This window comes from Cupressus sempervirens, chromosome 9 (assembly GCF_028749045.1).
Source record: "Cupressus sempervirens isolate cs-2001-9-10 chromosome 9, ASM2874904v1, whole genome shotgun sequence".
Classification (NCBI taxonomy): Eukaryota; Viridiplantae; Streptophyta; class Pinopsida; order Cupressales; family Cupressaceae; genus Cupressus; species Cupressus sempervirens.
The window spans coordinates 456,416,907-456,438,827 of NC_143126.1; the positions used below are offsets into that span (position 1 = coordinate 456,416,907).

At 34.4% G+C, this 21,921-nt stretch overlaps 1 protein-coding gene across 2 annotated transcripts in view; it reads left to right on the top strand.

Annotated features, from left to right (window-relative positions):
- The window catches only part of LOC149539293 (ABC transporter B family member 25, mitochondrial-like), a 269,562-nt gene that overhangs the window by 96,436 nt on the left and 151,205 nt on the right, over positions 1 to 21,921 (top strand). For both annotated transcript variants that reach the window (XM_089800610.1, XM_089800611.1), the window contains 3 exons: positions 17,963 to 18,070; positions 18,172 to 18,255; positions 18,372 to 18,432. In XM_089800610.1, the coding sequence (XP_089656736.1) occupies positions 17,963 to 18,070; positions 18,172 to 18,255; positions 18,372 to 18,432 (253 nt within the window). The remainder of the gene's footprint in view (positions 1 to 17,962; positions 18,071 to 18,171; positions 18,256 to 18,371; positions 18,433 to 21,921) is intronic.

A 21,921-nucleotide genomic window follows, 5' to 3' on the forward strand; every position in this document is an offset into this window, starting at 1 on the left:
TATAGACTCTGAACCCCAATGGATTAAGCACTGATCAAATTGATTCCGCTGAAGGAGAAATATATCATAAATGGTTATCAAAATACAACATTAAATCAAATTTTACTTTTATTTCCTGTAGATCTTCAAAGGCTGGCCAGTACTTGTCTGCATGGAATGTTTTAGCTTCAGTTAGCCACTATTGTTAATAACATCTGCAGATCTATAGAAGAATTCTTGGCCATATCTGTTTTATGGGATGTGTTTATCAAGTTAGTAAAGAATTATGTATATGTTTGATGATTTTTGAAATGAGAATCAGAATGAAACTAAGAATAATCCTCATACAGTTGTTCCAGTTCTGAATCATCCCTGGGTATACCCACCCTGGTTTTGCAGAGCCAAAAGAGTAGAAAACCATCTGTGGTTTTGTTGAAGGTGGGTCCAAATACTTTGCATATGTAATTGTTAATAAGAATTGGCTAGTCTTTAGATTGTGTATGTACTGTCATTCTGGTATTAAGCATTTTGTCGCTTAGTAGTTTTAGTGCATTTTAAAACACCAACAGATTACATGATGATTCTGATTCTAATCTATTGATGTTTTACTTCTCCCTTGCTAAAGAGGGAGTGTTAATGTTTGAGCGTCAGCAGAAGCAAATCATGGATTATTTGATATACTGATCTAAGCTTATGAATAAAGTAAATTACTGCTGATTATATCAAGTACATGTATGTAAGCATGTATACATACATACATACATACATACATATATATGTACGTGTAGTATTATGAAGTTGATTATCGACAGTCATTTAATATATTGTGATCAGGTTTCATTTGTTATCAGCAGCCTTTTATATATTGTGATCGGGCTCCTCACTGTTATCGACAGATATATTATCGTGCCTCATTTCATAACTTGTGTTTGTTAGACTTATAATTAATCAAGGCAGTTATTATTGTTATGAAACATGCCTACAAAGAGGCATGCCTCTACATGGCCTTTGGGCCACGAAGAGACATGACTCTTCAGAGACATGTGCTTTGCCCTCTTATATATATGCCCTCTGATCGCAGTGAAAAACAATCAATCTACGACATTCTAGTACCTGCGATCAGAGAAAAAGATATTTGGTTAACATTTCATTTTGCAGATATAATAACATCAAATATAGATAATCTCCATTCATTTCAGTATACAGTCAAAGGAAGGCTAACTGTGATCGCTGGTAAAGTTATGAAGGAGGAAATACTTTCAGCACTATTCAAGTAAGAAATTCTCTACAGTTTTTGATATTGTAATTGCTTTATCTATCAGAGATCCACAAAATTTAACAGCCCCAGACGCCATAGTCATTTGAAACATTGCAAGAGGAGTTATTTTCTCTTTGTTTGATGGGAAAGCGGGCACAAAGCAATTTAAGCCATTTAGCAACAATGCCTAGATGAAACACATGAGTAGAATTTTTTGGGGCATTTTGGTTGTCAGCAGTGAGTGTGAAAATGATAGAGGGATTTTTATGCATTTGTTTTGGTTAGTGGATCTTTTGGGTAAGTGTGTCATGGGAGATTGCTTTGTTAAGCTCGAGTCTTTATCCAATAATTCTTCTGCAATTTACCGAGATGCACAAGGTCCTTTTTCTTCTCCTGAAGTCAATTTTGAGCTATTGCAAACATATGAAACTCATGTTTCTTCTTTAAGCTTGGATATTAATTGGGGCACTTGTTCTTCAAATAGAGATATGTTTGCCCCCTGTTTATGCTCTATGAATTATACCCAGATCAACCATGATTTTGTTGTCATGAAAACTATAATTCAGATTTTGTTTAAATAATATTTTGGGTTGCATCTAATGATGTTAAGATGATTAGAAGTTGATAGATTATGAAGTATGGTTGGAAATGTTTTGTGCAAGAAGCTGTAGCATTGTGCAATGTTTGGGCGTGTGTGTGTAATGTGTGTAGGTGTCAATAGATTAAATTCAAATCAGGTGGAAATTTTTTATAAATTAAATTCAAGAGGAACCAAACGGGTCCAGAATAACAAATCTAGAATATGAAATCTAAAATCTGATCAAATCCGGAATATCAAATTTGGAATAACAAATCTAGAATATCAAATTCTAGCAGCCAAATGGGCCCTAAGTGAAAACATGTCAGAGAAAAGAGTAAAAACCCTAAGATCAGATAATGGGGGAGAATATATCTTTGAAAGCTTTAAAGAGTTTTGTAGTACAATTGGGATTAAGAGGGAGTACATCGTTCCTTACAAACCACAACGAAATGGGGTAGCCAAAATGAAAAACAAGACCATAGTAGAAGCAGCTAAAGCTATGTTGCATGATCAAAACCTTCACACATCATTTTGGGCCAAAGCCTCTAGCACTGTTGTTTACATAACAAATAGATTTCCTCACTCTCTTTTAGACAACATAACTCATGGGGAAGCTTTTATTAGCATCAAGCTTGATATAAGCCAATTAAGAATATATGATTGTCATGTCCATAATCACATCCCTAAAGAGAAAATGCCCAAACTAGAACCGTTTGGGAAAAAAGGGATATTTGTTGGATATAGTGAATCATCCAAAGCTTCCAAAATATACATTCCTAGTCAAAAATTAATTGAGATTAGTAGAGATGTAATTTCTGAAGAAGATATTGCATTCGAAATATCTAAAAACATTAATGAAATAGATGACTAGTCTCCGCAAAATATAGAAGAGGATCTTGACCTTGAGCTTTAGAGGGAGATACTTGTAGAAAATAATTAACCCCTGAACTCTACTTCTGAACCAACTGACACTGTTACTCGAAAAAGGCCTCTCTGGGCAAGGAAAATAACTGAAGACGCAAGAAAATACGCAGCTCCAAAGGGTATCTTCAGAGAAAGCAAGAAACCTAGAGGTTACTCAAACTATGTTTCTCTCATGAGTGAACTTATTAAGTCCGAATCTTTTAATGTTGAGGAGCATTGCAACTTCAAGTTTGGAAGGTTGCCATGATCGAATAATTTTAATCTATTTTAAAGAATGATGTCTGGGACATTGTACCTAGACCTAAAGGCAAGTTAGTTGTCTCATCCAAATGGCTCTTCAAAATTGAACATGTAGTAGATGGAAGTAATTAAAAAACAGAAGGTAATATTTGTCACTAGAGGGTTCTCTTAGAAGGAAGGAATTGATTATGAAGAGACTTTTTCCCTAGTTGCTCGTTACACTTCAGTCAAAACAGTAATTGCTATTGCCACATCAAAAGGATGGAAAAATTCACCAGATAGATGTGAAGACCACATTTCTCAATGGCATCATAGAAGAGGAAGTATTCTTAGAAAAACTAGAAGGATTTATTGTTTATGATGGTGCTTCTCATGTTTGCAAATTAAAGAAAGCACTATATGGTCTCAATCAAGTCCCTCGCACTTGGTACGAGAGAATAGACAACTACCTCTCCGAATTAGGATTCTTTAGAAATGATGCAGAGTCTAATCTCTACTTCAAGGTAGTAAATGTTGACATATTAATTTTCATTCTTTATGTTGATGATTTACTAATCATAGGAGAAGATCATGTTATCACCAAGTGTAAACAAAACCTTGCTTCCAAATTTGACAAGAAGGATTTGGCTATTGTACACTATTTTCTTGGCTTAGAAATATGTCAGAAAGATTATTGTATTATTCTAAATCAAGGTAAATATAGTATTTACCTTTTAACAAATTCGGAATGATGGACAAGCAGCCTATGTCTACACCCATGAAGAGAAATCTACATAAGCTAAAAGAAGCAACCTTAGAATCAGAATTTGCTGATCCTACTCTCTACCGACAAATAATTGGGTCCTTGATGTACTTAGTGGACACTAGACTAGGAATTTGCTAAGTAACAAATGCACTTAGCCAGTTTATGTGTGAACCTAGAAAATTACACCTTGTTGCAGCAAAACATATTTTGAGATGCTTGCATGGGACTATTGGATATGGATCAAAATATGATAATGTAGATCTAAATCCACATGGATATTTAAACTCAAATTGGGCTGGAAGTGTTGCTGATCAGAAAGTACCTTTGTATATTGTTTGAGCTTGGGATCAGCCATGATCTCCTTGTTTAGTAGAAAACAATCCTCAGTTGCACAAAGCTCTACCAGAGACGAGTGCATTGCAGCACCATGGGAGCGCAAGAAGCCGTATGGTTGAGAAAACTATTGGTGGGGTTGTTTAGATAAACCATGGATTCCACAATTATACACTGTGATAAGTAGGGGTGCATAAAACTTTCCGAGAACCCTGTATTTCATGATAGGTCCAAGCACATTGAGATTCTCTACCATTATATTAGAGATATGGTGGAGATAAATATTTTATACAACTAACAAACATCAGCACAAATGAGCAAATTGCTGATATTTTGATCAAGGATCTCTCTAAGAAAAAAGTGGATTACTTGAAAGGTAAGCTTGGTATGATAAATATGCAAATTTTATTTGAGATTGAATCTCAATAAAGCTATTGTACTAATTTCAAAAGATGTTACATACACACGCGCACGCACACACACGCACGCGCACACACACACACACATATATCACATGAGTTATGACAATGATCTTGTAGAAACATTATGAAAGGTGATGATCTTTCATTAATGTTTATTTCTGGTTAATATTGTGAAGTGATGACTTTATCAATAGCTTAACTTCCTATCATGATGGATATCATATGGTTGATATTCATGTTATTACCATACTCCTGATAATAACTTGAAGTAACATCAATTATGATGGATGTCATGTTGACCTTAAATATCATGTTCAAATGATATTCTTCTCTTATAGTACATGAGTATAGGATATTGATTATCTTGGTAGAAACTATCCTCCCTAGCTAAGAGGGAGTGTTAATGATTTATAGCTTCGGACGGATAAAGTCCAATTGATAAAATGAAATCTTTAAATGGCCTATTGCCTTTCTACACTTGATATCTATCTATTTTGTGTACTATTGCTATGAGTATTATTAAATAATTAAAGTTTAGTAGATTGACATCTACATATATTTATGTCATATGCATGTGTTACTATTTATCCAATAAACATTAATTATATGGTAATACCTTTGCTGAGGATAAGAACTGAATCTTAGTAATACAAAGTATCGATCTGAGAAATCGATAAGTGATTGACTGTGTTAGGTCGATAATATATATTGTGCACATATATATATTAATGTGTTAGCGGCATCACAACCAATTCAATAAACATTAATGGGCTGTTATGTGAATCAACAGATTTAAGGCAATAGGAGCATTTCTCAGGTAGGGACATGTCCCTACATGAATCAGATTCTCTCTCTCTCTCTCTCTCTATATATATATATATTAATGTGTTAGCGGCATCGCAGCCAATTCAATAAACATTAATGGGCTGTTATGTGAATCAACAGATTTAAGGCAATAGGACCATTTCTTAGGTAGGGACATGTCCCTACATGAATCAGATTCACGTAGAGACACGTCTCTACGTTAGACATGCCTCTACATTGAAATATACATTTTGATTGCAAATGCTACTTAGAAAACACATAGGATAGATTAGTGCCATTACAAGTGCGGTAACACACACACACACATAGAGACATAGATATCAGATCTGCAAACATTAAAATATGCCTACACTCATGCTGTCTTATCCTCTAGTACCGTTCTGCAAAAGAGTAACCACATCAAATTGAAAGGAGACCAAAACAAGAGTTAATTCAGATGCTTCATATTGAAAGAAGAAATAATAAAAATCCCTCTATAATTAAAACTGATCCAAATCTAACAGGTCTTTCACCATCAAAACTATCAATTTGAATGAAGGGTATCATTGTCAACGAGTCAAAACATGAACTTCATAATCATCCCAATAGAATCATTAAATATCAACTTTAGCATACCAAATGAGAGCCCCAATCTAGATCCCTTCTATAAATTTCTTCGTTTATTTTCTTTTTCTTTTTCTTTTTTTAGGAAAACAATTTAATTTTTTTACCTTTTTTGGGAGAAAGCATTTTTGTTTTTTCATTGCTTTTCTAAAAAGCACTTTTGCCTTTTCGCTATTTTCTTCAAAAAATTTTTTTGTCTGTTTTTGTCACTTTTTCAAAAATACACTTTTTTCCTATTTTTTTGGGAAAGTAATTTATGTTAGGTAAAATTAAGTGTTGTTAGTACTTGTTAGTTTGGTTGAAGGTTAGGTGGTTGGGAAAGGACACAACAATTGGTGCTCGCACCCCTTCGACACTTATATACTTTCTTTTGAGAGATATCATTATTATGTTGGCGTTGTGGTGATTATTGTCGGAGTACTTTGATGTCATACATTGTAAACATTGATGATATTAATGAAGAAGCATCGGTGAGCTCTCTGGCATTATTGTGTTTTGTTACATTTCTATATGTTCTTGTATGCATTAACTACACCCTACAGAGCGAGCATTTGTGTCGTTGCCTATGAGAATATGGGTAGGACAATAGCGTGTTACATGGATAGGATGTAACGGTACAATGAGCACAAAAATGGTTGAGGAATTGTTTGGAGGTGTGTTAGAAGTTGTAATCTTTCCTTGGTGTATTTATAAACCAAGGTTAGAACTCCTTTCTTTATTGTTGTAATATATTAGGATATAAGCCAAGGTATCCTAATATATTTCTTTTTTGTCCTTTTTCCACTACATCTTATTTTGTCATCTAGTGGAATATGTGAGGACAAATATATATTGTAATTTCTAATTTTAGATTATTCCTCCTTAAGAGGAATCTCACACTTGGCCTCACACACTTATGAATGGTGGCATTCATAGACATGGGAGTTACATTCTAACTCCTCTCTCTCATCTCTATTTAAGAGATGACCCTCTTCTCTCATTTAACAATGAGGTTTCTTCCTTTTCTCAAATATTGTATGAGCCATTGCTCTCTTGCTCTCTCTCTTTCTTCTTAGGCTTTTCATGCCTCATTCATAATGTCACAAGGGGTTTTCTTTGCTTTCCCCTTTCCAAATATCTTGTCTCATGGTGTTGGAGCTTGAAGCTTTCTCTCTCCTATTTTATGGTAATATCTTTTCATGCATTTACTCACTTAGATTCTTTCCTGGTATTGCTTATTTACAGATTTCTTTTTCCATTTCTAACATGGTATCAGAGCAATTTAATCTTTTTTTTGAGTGTTTGCATGAAGGTACGATTCGAAGGAGACTCTTGAGAGAGATTTCACTAATTTCTTCTTTAATCTTCTTAAGTTGGAAGAAATTAATTTTTTTTTGGGTTTGGCTGGTTTACCGCCAAACTTGATTAACTTCTGTTTGCTCTAATTTGTGCAGGTTACTTCTTATTTTCTATTATTTTTCATCTAACCCCCTTTGGAAGGCTTGCCGCCAAAGGGTTTTCCTATCTTTTTCAAATTCATATCTTAGTCTACTCATATTTTAAAATATTTTTAATCCATTTCATTTCTTGAATTTAATTTTTTTTATATATCTATACCTCACTTGAAAATCTGTTGCAAATAAGAGCTATTTCATTGTCTTTAACCAAAGATATCCTCTATGATATCTTGCATGAAATAAGAGAAATCTGTCATAGAGGATATCAAAAAGACTATGCTTTTTCGTCTTTTCATGTCTGCACGTTTTAAGTTTCTAATTTTGTCTCTTGCATGTTTAGAATATTCTCTATGCAATTATTATTCTCTGCCTTTTTAAAAAAAACAGATCATTGCTCATCTTTTCTTGTCTTTTCATGCAAGATTCTTTTTCTTTTTTAAGCTCGTGACAGAAGCATCATTTACTTTTATTATTGCCTCTTGTCAACCTATTTTTGGCATGTAATCATTCATTGTCAGACAAGTGCAATATTCTATTTTAAATCTCTCTTACTCATTACAAGCTTTTATTCAAACTTTTTTTAGAAAAGTTTTTAAACTTTTTTTAGTATATTTTTATCTGCCAGATCTGACCTCTATCATTAATTACTAAGTTTTTTTAGTTATATCTTTCTTAATGTTTTATTTCAAAAAAAATTCTTTTTGAATCACTTCCAATCTTGAAGGCATTGTATGAGAAAAATGGGGAGATCTTTTCTTGCCCCATAAATTAATGTTCTTATTACTTTATATTTTTGAACCAAGGTAAATATTGTGACTTTTTATAAATTGTGCCTTTCCAAAATATTAAGTATGGAAAGGTGATTATTTTTTTTAACCAATCTATTTTCGTATATTTATTTGCTAAGTCACAAGGTTCGAATTCGAATTCGAGTTCGGCAACTATAAAATTCAAATGAAGTTCGGGAAAGAGTAAAAATTCGAGAAAAAATTCGAATTAAATTCGCCTTATACAATTTTAATTATTTTCTAGATGTATGTAATATATCTTATCAATTATCAAAATAGTAAAAATTGCTAAATAGATCTCACAACTTCATAAGCCTGATGAGGCATTTATTAAGTACAAAACATAAGAAACATGTGAAATCACAATAGCAAAGATATTTTTTTGTTGCGAAGGTACAATCAAAAGTCAAGACTTAATAGCTTCAAGAAAGCTCGAAGTCATCAAGAGCACTTGGCTCAGATGGTGTAGCATCATCATCAGTATCACTACCCAATTCTTCCTCAAAAAAGTCAGGCTCATCTATGTCTGGTACTGCTATGTCTTCCAAAGTCTGTTGTTGTGAAGATGACTCATTTGTTGATTTGTTCATAAGCAATTTTAAATTGCTGCGAACATAGACAAGATCTCCCAACTTTCCAGACAACAACTTGTTCCTCTTTTTGGAATGGATGTGGTCAAAGCAACTCCAATTTCTCTCACAAGCTGATGAACTTGCTCCTTGACTCAAAATTCGAATGGCAAATCTTTGAAGTTCAGGAGTTTCTGCCCCATAGCTCATCCACCATCTATAACTAGGTACCTCATCTCGTGTCATATCATATTTGGCTGCTGCTATTCCAAACATCCCTTCTGCTTTTCTGTATTTCCAACATTGTTCTCTAATTAGAGATGCAATTGTTGGATCTGGTTCAAATCTACTAATGGCTTCATAAAACCCTGCCATAATTTCAGCATCACCTTGTCTATCAATGTGAAACAGTTTAGGCTCCAAATAGCAAGCTGCTGCGTGTAAAGGAGTGTGCATCATTTTCCATCTTGAATCAATAGTCTCCCATATCTCTATGTAGTCTGCTTCCACATTATTTAGTGCTCTCTGAATAGCTTCCTTGCAACGGTCCATGCTTTCATAAAGCATTCCAAGACAAGGAGTGTCACCATCAACCATGCGAAGCACATCAACAATTGGACCGCATATATTTAAAACCTTTGCCCCACTTTCCCAAAAGCTACTATTTAAAACAATTTGCTCTATCATCTTCCCCTTACCACTTTTTGAGAGAGTTGAATTTTCCCACTCATTGGAACAAATTACAGATCGTAAAGCCGCTTTCTCTTCAACCACTCTTCTCAAAGTGATATAAAATGAAGCAAATCTTGTATCACAAGGCCTCAACAACTCTCTAGATGCATGTTGCCTGTAAAGGCTCAATGTGAGACGATGATTTCGTATGAAATTCGCAACTTCTCTTCCTCTATGAATTACTTCATGTATCCAAGGGAATTTTGCCAAATCATGAAGCAACAAATCCAAACAATGAGCTGCACATGGACTCCAATAAATTTTTGGGTACTTCTCTACAATCAGCTTGCCAGCTCCCACACAATTTGCTGCACTATCAGTAACCACTTGAACCACATTTGCAATCCCTACTTCAAGAATTGCTTCCTCTAATATCTGAAATATATATTCAGAAGTTTTTTTATGATTCATGGTGTCAATAACCTTCAAGAATACAACACCTTCGGGACAAGACACTAAAACATTAATCAATGGTCTTTGACAGATATCCGACCATCCATCACTCAATATAGTGCACCCTGTTGCCTTCCAAGAGGCTTTGACCACCGCTAATTTATCAGTCACTCTATCTTTTGACCTCTCTAAGAGATTTGTTCTCAAAGCCTCAGAAGAAGGAGGTATGTACCCTTTGCCAAACTCTCCAGCCTTTTGAAATACAACACGATAAAGTGGATTTCTAGCTACATTGAAAGGAATTGCACTAGTATAGAATAAATCAGCTAGTAAATCATCAACTACTTGTTTCTCACATGGTTTCCAAAAGCTATTCAGAGTTCCGCTCTCTTTTGTTGCCTTTACAACCTGAGGTAGACATGAAGATGACGGTATAGTTGATGTGAATCTAGAGACGTCTTCAATTCTTTGTTTCTTTTGTGCCTTCTTCATCTTTTGAGCAATAGAAGACGAATGCTCTTTCTCTAAAATCACCCTAAGCTCTTGGGTCACACCTGGACATGCAGTAACACCCCCACCTTTACCTGCTGTAATACCAACCAAGTGATCCATGACCCTTGTTAAACTTCCAGTAATAACTTTCAGACACAAGTTACACTGAGCTTTATTAGGACCGTTTTGAGTCACATGTTTCCACGCCTCCGAAGTTGATTTGTGGGGAGCCATATTACAATCTATAGAATTAAAAACAAAACAATATATTATTATTTCAAACTTTAAAACAAAATAATTCAATAAATAATTTAAAAATGTTAATTTAAAATTAAACATGTTAAAGTTCAACTTTTTACACTAATAATTATATTATTTAAAAATTGAAATATACATTTATTAAACATAATATAATATATCTATTTATTTATTAAATTATAATAAAAATTATAAACTTACAAAGCAAAATAAAGTAAACATATTAATAGCAATCTAATCGACTCTAAACTCTAATATTTTAAAAGTTTTCCAAACTATGTTAATTAAAAATTAATATATCACTATTTTAAGTCAATTTTAAAGAATAATCAAATATTGAATTAACTATTACAAAATAGATTACAAAGAATTATAAAAGGATTAAATTGATTACAAAAACTATATAAAATGAAATAAATTTTTTATACAAATTATATTAATAAAAAACTATATACAAATTTTATATCTAAAAACTATATTAAAAAAACAAAACAAAATATAAAATTAATACCTGTTGAAAAGTAAAAACTTATGCATATTATTACAAAGTTACAAATCTACAAAAATAAAACTGTATCATTGAATTAGCAAGACATAAGTAAGTTTAAAATTGTTTTGATATTTATAAAGGGCAAAAGTTATTTAAATATAAAGTTTAGAACTTTAAAAAGTAATTTATCATTCAAAAGAGAAATAAATCTTAATAGAACAACATTTTAGAATATTTCCCTCATCCGACCTTAGAAAAATCAAATAATATAATACAAATCAATAAATGAAAAATGCAGTGTGAAAGGAACCGACTGCTCAGAAAATCGCAGGCTTGCGTAGGGTTTAGACGGGTTGCCTTGCGTTCACCCAGGCGAGCACGACAGAGCCGAGAGAGGGAAAACAACAATGAAGGCCGCTTCAACGAAAAACGCCGCTTCAACAAACTCTGCGCGGGACAAACGCTTCAGGCCTCAACAAACTCTGCTCATTCGCATTGGATTTTCTTCTCATTCGCGTTGGATTTTATAGACATTTTTGCTCAACGACACCCTACAAACTCTGCCGGCAATTTCTAAATCTATTTGATGAAGTCCGTTTTTGGCAGCCGAATGAACAGCGGATTTTAACGATTTTTTTAGGAAAGTTTCAAATTCGGCAATATCCAAATATCAAGCTTGATATTCGCCGAATCTTGTGACTTAGTTTATTTGAGTATATATGGGGGCCCACCTATATGCCTAGATAAATATATAATTTATGACTATAATATTTCAGAAATTAATATATACCTTTGCAAAATGAATTAAATACTCATGTTTACACTCAATGGAGTTTTATACCTGATATCTATATTTAGTTGATCTTCCTTAAATCATTTTACATAATTGGATTATGAGTAATCTTACACTTTTGCCTTCATTTTGATATTTTGATGTGCCCATAGTTGCACTTTTATGCTTTTATAGCATTGTTCTATGCCCATGTTGGCACTTTATGGTTTTATACCATTGATCTACATGATTTAAATAATATTTTGAGTTGCATAGGGAGCCAATTTTTTCAAGGTTAACTATGTAGGTCCCCTCAGTATAACTGATACATAGTTTCCTTATCTGGCCCATGGAGTATTCCTCCATCCTATATTGGTATGCACTCATTTTATATGGAGTTTCCCTCCATTTGATCCTATCTGTTCCATTTTGATAGGATAATATTTTTATGGAGTTTCCCTCCATGTTGTTCCATTTTCTGTTCCTCATGAAGAGGATGTTATTATTGGAGTTTTCCCTCCAAATTCAGCTGATTTGATCCAATTTGAAGGCAATATGTTGTTCTATCCTCATAATCCATTCTTTTGATTATCCTAACAAATCATGATAATTCTAATTTGATCAACATGTCTCTCCTTTATGTTATTTTCATATATTAATGTGATAATGATCTGCATACTTTATTGCTTAGATCATGAGTCATGCATGTTATGGAGGGACGCCCCCATTAGCTTGCAGTGGGATGATTCATTAAGTGGACTGTCTATATCCACGTGATTGATGCAAGATTGATGCAAGTATCATTAGTTGGCCTTGTCTGTGGCCATTTGTGCATGAGTATAATATACTTTTCATGAGAGCATTGATCAAGCTTTTTACTCAATTTGTCCTTGTTGACAATTTTTTGAGCATATACTTTATCTTGATATTAGGTTATCTCCATTATTTTGTGGTAACATGTTTTACTCATTATTTCTCTATGAGAATTTTATTATCCTTATTCAAAAGGATTTCGAATTTGCATATATGATGGCATTCTACTTGTGGATATTTGCCTTGTTCTTCTCTTTTTTTCAGGTGATCTATCAAGGAACCTTCTCAATTTTTCACATATGAAGATGTGTCTATGCTTCCACATTCAAAGGACTCATGTACTTCTCTTGGATCTGCAAATGTACCATATGGCTTGAAGACAATCAAATTACTTCATATTGAAGATTAAGTTGCAGATTTTTGTAAAAATTATGGGTTTAATACCCTTTGATGTAATTACCCCAAGTAAAGATTAAAGGGGGGTGTTAGAAGTTGTAATCTTTCCTTGGTGTATTTATAAACCAAGGTTAGAACTCCTTTTTTTATTGTTGTAATATATTAGGATATAAGCCAAGGTATCCTAATATATTTCTTTTTTGTCCTTTTTCCACTACATCTTATTTTGTCATCTAGTGGAATATGTGAGGACAAATATATATATTGTAATTTCTAATTTTAGATTATTCCTCCTTAAGAGGAATCTCACACTTGGCCTCACACACTTATGAATGGTGGCATTCATAGACATGGGAGTTACATTCTAACTCCTCTCTCTCATCTCTATTTAAGAGATGACCCTCTTCTCTCATTTAACAATGAGGTTTCTTCCTCTTCTCAAATATTGTATGAGCCATTGCTTTCTTGCTCTCTCTCTTTCTTCTTAGGCTTTTCATGCCTCATTCATAATGTCACAAGGGGTTTTCTTTGCTTTCCCCTTTCCAAATATCTTGTCTCATGGTGTTGGAGCTTGAAGCTTTCTCTCTCCTATTTTATGGTAATATCTTTTCATGCATTTACTCACTTAGATTCTTTCCTGGTATTGCTTATTTACAGATTTCTTTTTCCATTTCTAACAAGGTGGAAGGATAGTGGACTTTGCATCTATTTTGCAAGCATCGATTGAAACACGTGTACGAAGGGAAGTCGCACTAGATGAAGTTCTAGAGGGTGTAGTGTGGATCTCACTCAGTGTGAGCCTTGTGGTAGATCTGTTGATGTGTTGTTTTTCTAGATTGCTTGTACAAACTTTCCTTGCTCTGCAAAATTGCTAGGACTAGGTGGAAAGAGAGAGCTGATGACAATAGATTCCCCAAAGGTATTAGGAAAACAAATGAAAGGAGGAGCATGACGAGAGCCAAAGGAGGCAAGGCATCCTAAACTCGTGGGAGTGAAATAATAATTGCCAAAAATTTTGAACAAAGTTTGGAACTACACACAAAGGGATCAAGCAGATGACTACGCGGTCATCTAGAGGGCGTTCAAGTTAGAAGAGCAAGTAGAGCAGAGGTGAAGGTTAAGGAGACTTACCAAGGGACGACTCGAAAGGGAAGGAGGGTGCTTGAAGGGAATTGAGGGAGTGCTAAGGTAAGTGAACTAACCGAAGGCAAAGGGTACACAAACGGTGCCAAAGGAAGAAACCATACAAAAGGCTACGAAGTGCATGATGACAAAGTGACTAAACTGATTGATGATACCAAAAACTAGTTGAGGAACCCTAACCTTACATTGCCAAGAAATTGTGAGTTGGAACTTGAAACTCAAAGAGGAGTAGAGGAGACCAAAAATATAAATGCGGGGGATACTGACACATCTAAGAGTGTTGGGAGGACACTGGGGCATGGTAATCAGGACATTCTGTTTGATTCCACCATACCAAACTCAGAAATACAATCCGCATTAGGACCAAAGAAAACCATAACAATGATGAATAATAAAAAATTGCCTAAGTTCATGGGTGACGGGAAAGAGGACCTCGTATAACATTGTCCTTGTGGGTGGTGAATGGGTAGTGCATTTTCCTACCACCCTACACTAAGTAGCTGTTGATTGGTTTTCCGACATAGATAAAACAAAAGTGAACACATGGGATTAATTGAAGAAAGCATTTCAGTGCAAATTCCATCTACTTTGGGACGAAAATGAGATAGCGACAGAGACTACTATACCAAGTAGGGAAAGAATGAAACTGTTAAAACATATGAGCAACGATTAAAGGAGTTGGTTCGAAAAATGGACAAACAACAAGAAGACGACTTGAAGAAATGGTGGTTCGTGGATATGATGTCCCCAATTTTAATGTAATAATTAAATAAATTAAATAAATTAATTGGTCCCATAATGTAAATAAAATAATAAAGGACCTTTACTAAATTAATAAATATGGGGCCCAAATTAATAAAATAATACAATAATCAATATTGTCGGCCTGTTGTAAATCTCTAGATGCTTCTTGGAAGCCTTTATAAAGCAATGACTGGGCATTGTAATTCATCATGGATTTGATTTGATTTGTCTTTGTATTCCCAGAGGCAGAAGGTTGAGGAACTTTTGCACTATTTCGAAGGTGGAAGACCTTTTGTATTTTGCTTTGTTGCAGTTTCAGTGGTTTAATGCCACCATATTATGTCGTTGGAGATATCCCTCAAATGTTTCACATGATGCACAAATTTGCAAAGTCTTCATTTGGAGATAGATCTATAATGTACGACAATTGCCTAACTTTCATTATAAAATTAAATATTCTGGAAGCACAAGTTGTCAGGAAGCATCACTGAAGTTGAGTTACCCACGAAGGAGACTAATCAAGCACCATATGATTGGAGGAGGCTAGAAACATTGTGTGACATTTAGACATCCCACGTTGTACGACCTAGCCTTCTGGAGTTCATACACAGGGAGGCAGAGAGGAGTGTTCGTAGGAAAAACGACTTGTACGACCAACACAAACAATGTATGGTAGACCAATATACTGCACAACATCAACATTCACACTGTATGGTAAATGAGGAGTCCACCTTACTACAATTTTGGACCGTATTGATAGGAAATCAAGAGCGCACGGTTCCCATAGATATTACCATTCAACATCCTTATACACTATACAAAACCTTCAGCTCACAGTTGTACAACGAGTTTCATGTGCATGTGGAGACATCCAACTTTGAATTGGAGCCACACTGGCATATGTAGGAGATCATGGACTGGATCACCTGGTCTACTTCGCTTATAGGTTATTGTCTAAGACCGAGAAAATTTATAGCACGATGGAGAGGGAGGCCCTAAGAATGATATATGTCGTTCAAATTTTTTGACATTACCTATTGGCGACACCATTTACTATGTGGGCCATTAGGCCTTGATTGTCGAGAGTTTATATTCGCCATCATAGTACTACCGGGAAAGAGTTTACATTCACCATCATAGTATGACTAAGAAAGAGTTGTGATTGTCCACGACAGTAAAGAGATTGGAGAAGGGTTGCACAACAAAACTATGGAAGCTGCACAAAAGAGATACGGATGCATTGACATGAAATTGTGGGTGAAGAAAGTCCGGAAGGAAGAAGTCCAAAAAATATGCCCCAACTACTTTGTACGTAATGCACAAAACGACAAAAGGGCGGCAATTCTTGAAGGATCCCAGCAAGAAGGATTGGAAAAAAAACAGTTTTAGATGACCTCAAGTATTTCTTCTGACATGAACAAGGATGCAATAACATTTCCTTCCGGTGTAAAAATTGTAGGAAGAATGGATACATGCCCAGCTAAAAAGAAGAAATAATCAATATACATGCTAACTCATAGGAAACCATGTTCCATTTGCTTTCCTCTGACAATTTAGAGTGGGAATTCCCTCATATGATAGTATTTTTGGGATCTATCTTTTTTCTTAGCAAATGAGAAAATAAAAATGTATAACATGTGTCTGGATAACAAAATATGACTAGAGAATTACCTGATGAAATGGAGAATAGATGTATAATTTTTTCCTTTTCTCTTCTTGAATGCTTTTATTGGATGGAAATACCAGTGTGAAAAGTCTGTAAGGTAGAGAGCCCAGAAAATCATGCAAGATTCTTCGCAACTGTTGCCAAGTGTAGATCAAAGAATCAAGTTCAATTTCAGGACAGATCTTCAGTGATTTTGTAGGAAATTGATTTCTTGAAAATATTTCATTTCGTTGTGTAAAAAAAATGTCTTCTAAAATTCAACTGCTTCAAACTATTGTATTTTTACATGTAATATTTAAACAATGATAACTTTGCAATTGTTGAACATAAACTGAAAAATGCAAGTGTGGATAATACAGTACGTAATTAATGAATTGACTTTTGATCATGGAGTGCCTTCAAATACGTTTGTGCATTTTGGAGAAATTAATGATGATTATGAGAAAAGAGACTGTATTGCTTTGGAATATTGCACGTTATCCTAATTGTAAAAAATGAGCGAGAATACAGAAAATAATAGTTTTAATCTTTCACGGGGGAGATTGTTCTAGTATTTTTGTAATTTTATTATCCACCTCCAAAGTCACTTTAGAAAAACTATTAATAATTTCATGAAAATAAAATTTTGGTTATAAGGTGCATCCTCATATGAAGTTCCTCTTTAGAATTGAAGACTTTGTTTTAAGATTTCTATTATAGCATGTGCATATGACAAGTTATTTTAAACCATTTATATTTTTTATATGCATCTTACCATCCCAAATGCCTTCATTTAAGTGCATATAAATTTCATGCGCTTTATAGTGAGCCTTTTCACTATTCTCACAATTCGGATAGGAGTGCCATAATAATTTTTGTGTGTTCTAGCTTTACGTACAAATTCAGTATTTATCTAAAGAAATATGCTGATGCAAAATACAGAGGATGCTAGTCATATAGCACACATTCTCGATAGCCATGCTTGTGAAATTGGTTACACATATTATAAGGTTGGATGGGGATGATTATTTCTTGACATTGAGAGGTAATGTCATTTAATTTTTTTACTGTGAAGATGTATGTTACCTCACTGTTACAGCATTGTGTTTTAGTCCTGAATTATAGCAGTAATTCACTGTTTCATATAAGCTGTTTGGATCCTTTCTATGTGAGGGATTATTTTTTTGGTATTTCGTTTTGTGTTTAAAATGATTGCACAGATATCTCTTGTATCAAAGATGGAGACAACAATCAAATATTTTATTACTTATTACTTTTTTATGAAGCTGGTCCATAGTTTATGGGGTCTTCAAATTAGAAATGTTTTCTCACTCTAGCCAAATCCTTTTCAAAAAGGGCTTAAATTCGAACTTTCTTTGCAGATATCAATGGTTGCAGGTATTTTGGCATATAGTTTTGGGGCTCCCTTTGCCTTGATCACTTCTCTTGCTGTTGGTTCATATGTGGGTTTCACATTGGTTGTGACCCAGGTTGGAAATTTCTATGAAGCAGCTATCTGTCAAACAATACTTAATCTTAGTTTTGAAGGGCATATAGCATTCTAAAGAACATTGTTTTTATTATTTTGTAGTGGCGAACCAAATTTAGACAGATGATGAACAAAGCAGACAATGATGCAAGTTCACGAGCGATTGATTCACTTATTAACTATGAGGTCCTTAATTTATGAAATGTTTCATATAATAATATTTCTTACTGTTTTCTATTTCAAAGGCTAGTTACTGAGTATTGATTTTTTCTTGGACGGATATCGATTATTTGTGATTGCAGACTGTGAAATATTTCTCAAATGAGGACTTTGAAGTTAAAAAATATGATGAGTTCTTAGAAAGTAAGTATAAGGATATTCTTTGTCACTCATCATAATCTCTGATTTTCCTTTGAGCTTTTGTGTATTTCTTTATATGTTTCAAAAGAGGTTGGCTTGACTTTCTGTGCACTAGTGTGAGCATATTGTACATATAGTAACATGGCAATTTTGTTACACCATCTTTGTTAAGTATTGGATCTAGATTTTATTGGCTTTGGGTTATTTTTTGCAATTTGTAGCAAATCTGTAGGTAAAATCCTTCGACAAGGCATGACTTTTTGCCAAGGTAAGGATGGTAATGACATTCCAAAATCACAAGTCATGGCATATATTGATGAGCAAGGAAAAGAAGATCAAGATGCATGTTCTAAACCACATCTTCCTTTGTTGAGGAAAGGATGTCGAGGGATGAAACCCTCTCCATAGCCATCTACTCTTCAATCTATGAAGAGGTACCCATTTTGTCCATTCTTGGAGTACAATCTATGGTCTATATACAAAATAGATCAAAGCGACCACTGGAAATGGCATTTGAAAACAATTCTTGAGTGTTTGCCAATCAACACAAAATGAGATGACTATATGAGAATGGATTGGCAGATGTGCATATGAAAATGCATTGGCACTCAATGTTGTTCGCTCACCATATTGGCAACATATGGTGAAAGCAACTATTTAGGCTCCAAAAGGCTACATGTGCCACAGTTATAAAAAGTTTCCTAGCACTTTATTAGAAAAAGAGGTAAAGTTTGTAGAGGAGTCCTTGAAGTCCAAAAAGGATTCTTGGGTTAAAACATGGGTTTCAATTATTTTTGATGGATGAAAAGATGCGAGAAATTGACCATTGGTTAATGTTATTGCAATGTCCTTGAAAGAAACAATGTTTTGAGAGCAATGGATTGTAAAGCTGATGTGAAAATGGTGCATATGTTACTAACATTATTTGTCAAGCCATTGAGGAAGTAGGCCTTCAAAAATGTGTGCAATTTATGATGCAAGATGCCAAAAATTGTGGAGTGGCTAGGTTTGTGAGCACTGCCAATAGATAATCTTAAAAGTTTTAAACACCTTATGCTGTCCACTCTTTCACTTTATGGTACAATAAATTAGCACCAAAGTTGATTGGATTAAACAAGTGTATGTTGAGAGTGAAGAGATTTAAATGTCCATAACCTTAGTAGCCGATCTAGGTTCTGGTTCGGATTCAGATTTGGATTTGAGTTCGGGGATTCAGCAAAGTTATTATGGGCCGGATTCTAGTATCATGAGCAAATGTTCATACATACATACATATATGTATGTTTGTATGTATGTACGTATATTTATATACATGTGTATTCATAGATTCATCCATATAACATGTCAATGCTCATTCATCATTATTTCAAAACCTCAAAGTTCAATGTATAATGATAATAATAATAAGTTAGAACCATGATTCTCATAAAATGATAAATCCATAATTGTCAATATATGATTATATCATGTTCATACTTGGTGAAAGTGTCAAAATGTCATTACATGCTGAAAATTTAAATCACAAACCATATTTTATGGTTAAAACTTAAAATAATAAACTTAATATCCAATTCTATATTCTTCTTCATCATCTTCATCTCCATTAGAATCAAGCTCAACATTTGGTTCCTCTCTAACTTCATTTGAACCAACAGCTGTGCCACTCACCATGCCATGTCAAACAATTCACTTTATTATAAAAATAAGATTAAAAAAACCAAAGTGGGGCCTGTTTATGGATGCCAAAAACCCACAAATTCCTCCCAGATTCTGCTCGGGTTCCAGAATGGAATTCAGATTCCTTAGTGATTAAGCCACAGGGAACCCAAATTTCATTCTAGAACCCTGGTGGAAACCGGGAGGAATCACAATCTGAACCACATTAAAACCAAAATCGAAATTTTTTTTGAGGAACCTGATGTCTTAGTTCATAACCAACCACCATATGGCACAAGGCATATTTGACATTCTTGAAAATGGAGCTGTTGAAGATAAGTTTAATATGTTTCACCATAGTAAACCATTTAATTTAATTTTTTTTAGGATTCTTTTAGTTTTGATTTTCAAATAGGTTATGAAGACTTCTTTTGCCTCCAACACAATTGTGTTGAAATGACTTGTGAAGGTTCGTGGGGCATTTTCCATCATGGTTATCAAACAAAATTGGTCCTTATGAAATCAAACTAGCACTATAAAGGAAACAAAGGTTAAGCAAATGCTCCTAGATGACATTTGCTGGGATCATGCCATCTCCTGAGATTCATTAAGCCCATGTCAGGCATGATACCATATACCAGCATGTATAAGCCTTCTTTAGGTGAAAGTATATGATGACATTAGTTCAATGATCAAAAGATGAAATCCATCATAAATGCATATGAGCAAGATCTTAAAGAAACTCTCTTCAGACAACTACACAAAATCATTGAAGAGAGAGAGATGGAACGAAATAACCACTGAATAATTATTGTTGAGCTCCTTTGTGGTGTCTTTAAGAGTCTCATTATATTGAGATGTTGAAGTTAGTCAAGGATCCGAGGCAACACTTTGCAGATTCTTCATTGATCGTAGGTTGTAGCATGTAGGATACTTTTGAGGGTTGAGTTAATGCATCTTGTATGCTCCAATGGCTATAGTGTAGATTCTCTTGGAGAGATGTATATGATTGATGCTCATAGTCAGTAGCACTTCCTTAGCCAATGATGTAATGCTAGGTTAGTTTGTTCACTCAACCCTATTCTTCCTTTAGGACTTGCTTAGGCTTTCTCTCAGCCTCTTAGGGTTCACCTTAGTTCCCTAACCACTAGAGGATCTCTACCCTATCCTCCAACTCTTCACTACCTAGTTACACCAATGTATTGGCTTCTTGCAATCACCAAATGCATTGTTCAAGCTATCTTGTCAAATTAAGTTTTTGATCAATCTTGCTCATTTGTCCAACCTCGAGGAGTGAGGGGCTTCCTTATGATGTTTTGAACATCATTCAACCTCGTGGACTCAAGTCCAATAGGGTTTTCTACCGATTCATGCAAAACTGTCAAAGTTGCACCAATTAGGCCTAATTGAATTAGCCCTTCTAATGGAGTTTTTAGGTCACAATTCCAAGTTTCTCTGAACAAGGTGCTAAACTAATCATGGATCCAAGTACCCTTTTGGTAAACCTAAAGGATTTTGTGGGTCTTAGGTCTCTAGCCTATCCGTACATCAGAAAGCTATAAGCATGCCTAAAAACAAAGGTTTTAGGATGGTGATGACAACATTTGCTAGGTCCAATCCAAAAGGGCAACAAAACTTCTTGCAAAAACTTCTCCCCATCAACTTAGCATCTTCAAACATTCGTACTCCCATTCCACATTTGGGATTGAACTATCTATCATATTCAATCCACCTTTAGCCACTTGCAAACACTGATTTTGCCTAGCCGGGTGCTCAGGACTCGCCTAGGACATCAGTTTTAAAATGCTTAACCAACTTTCTAGGGCCCCAAAAACT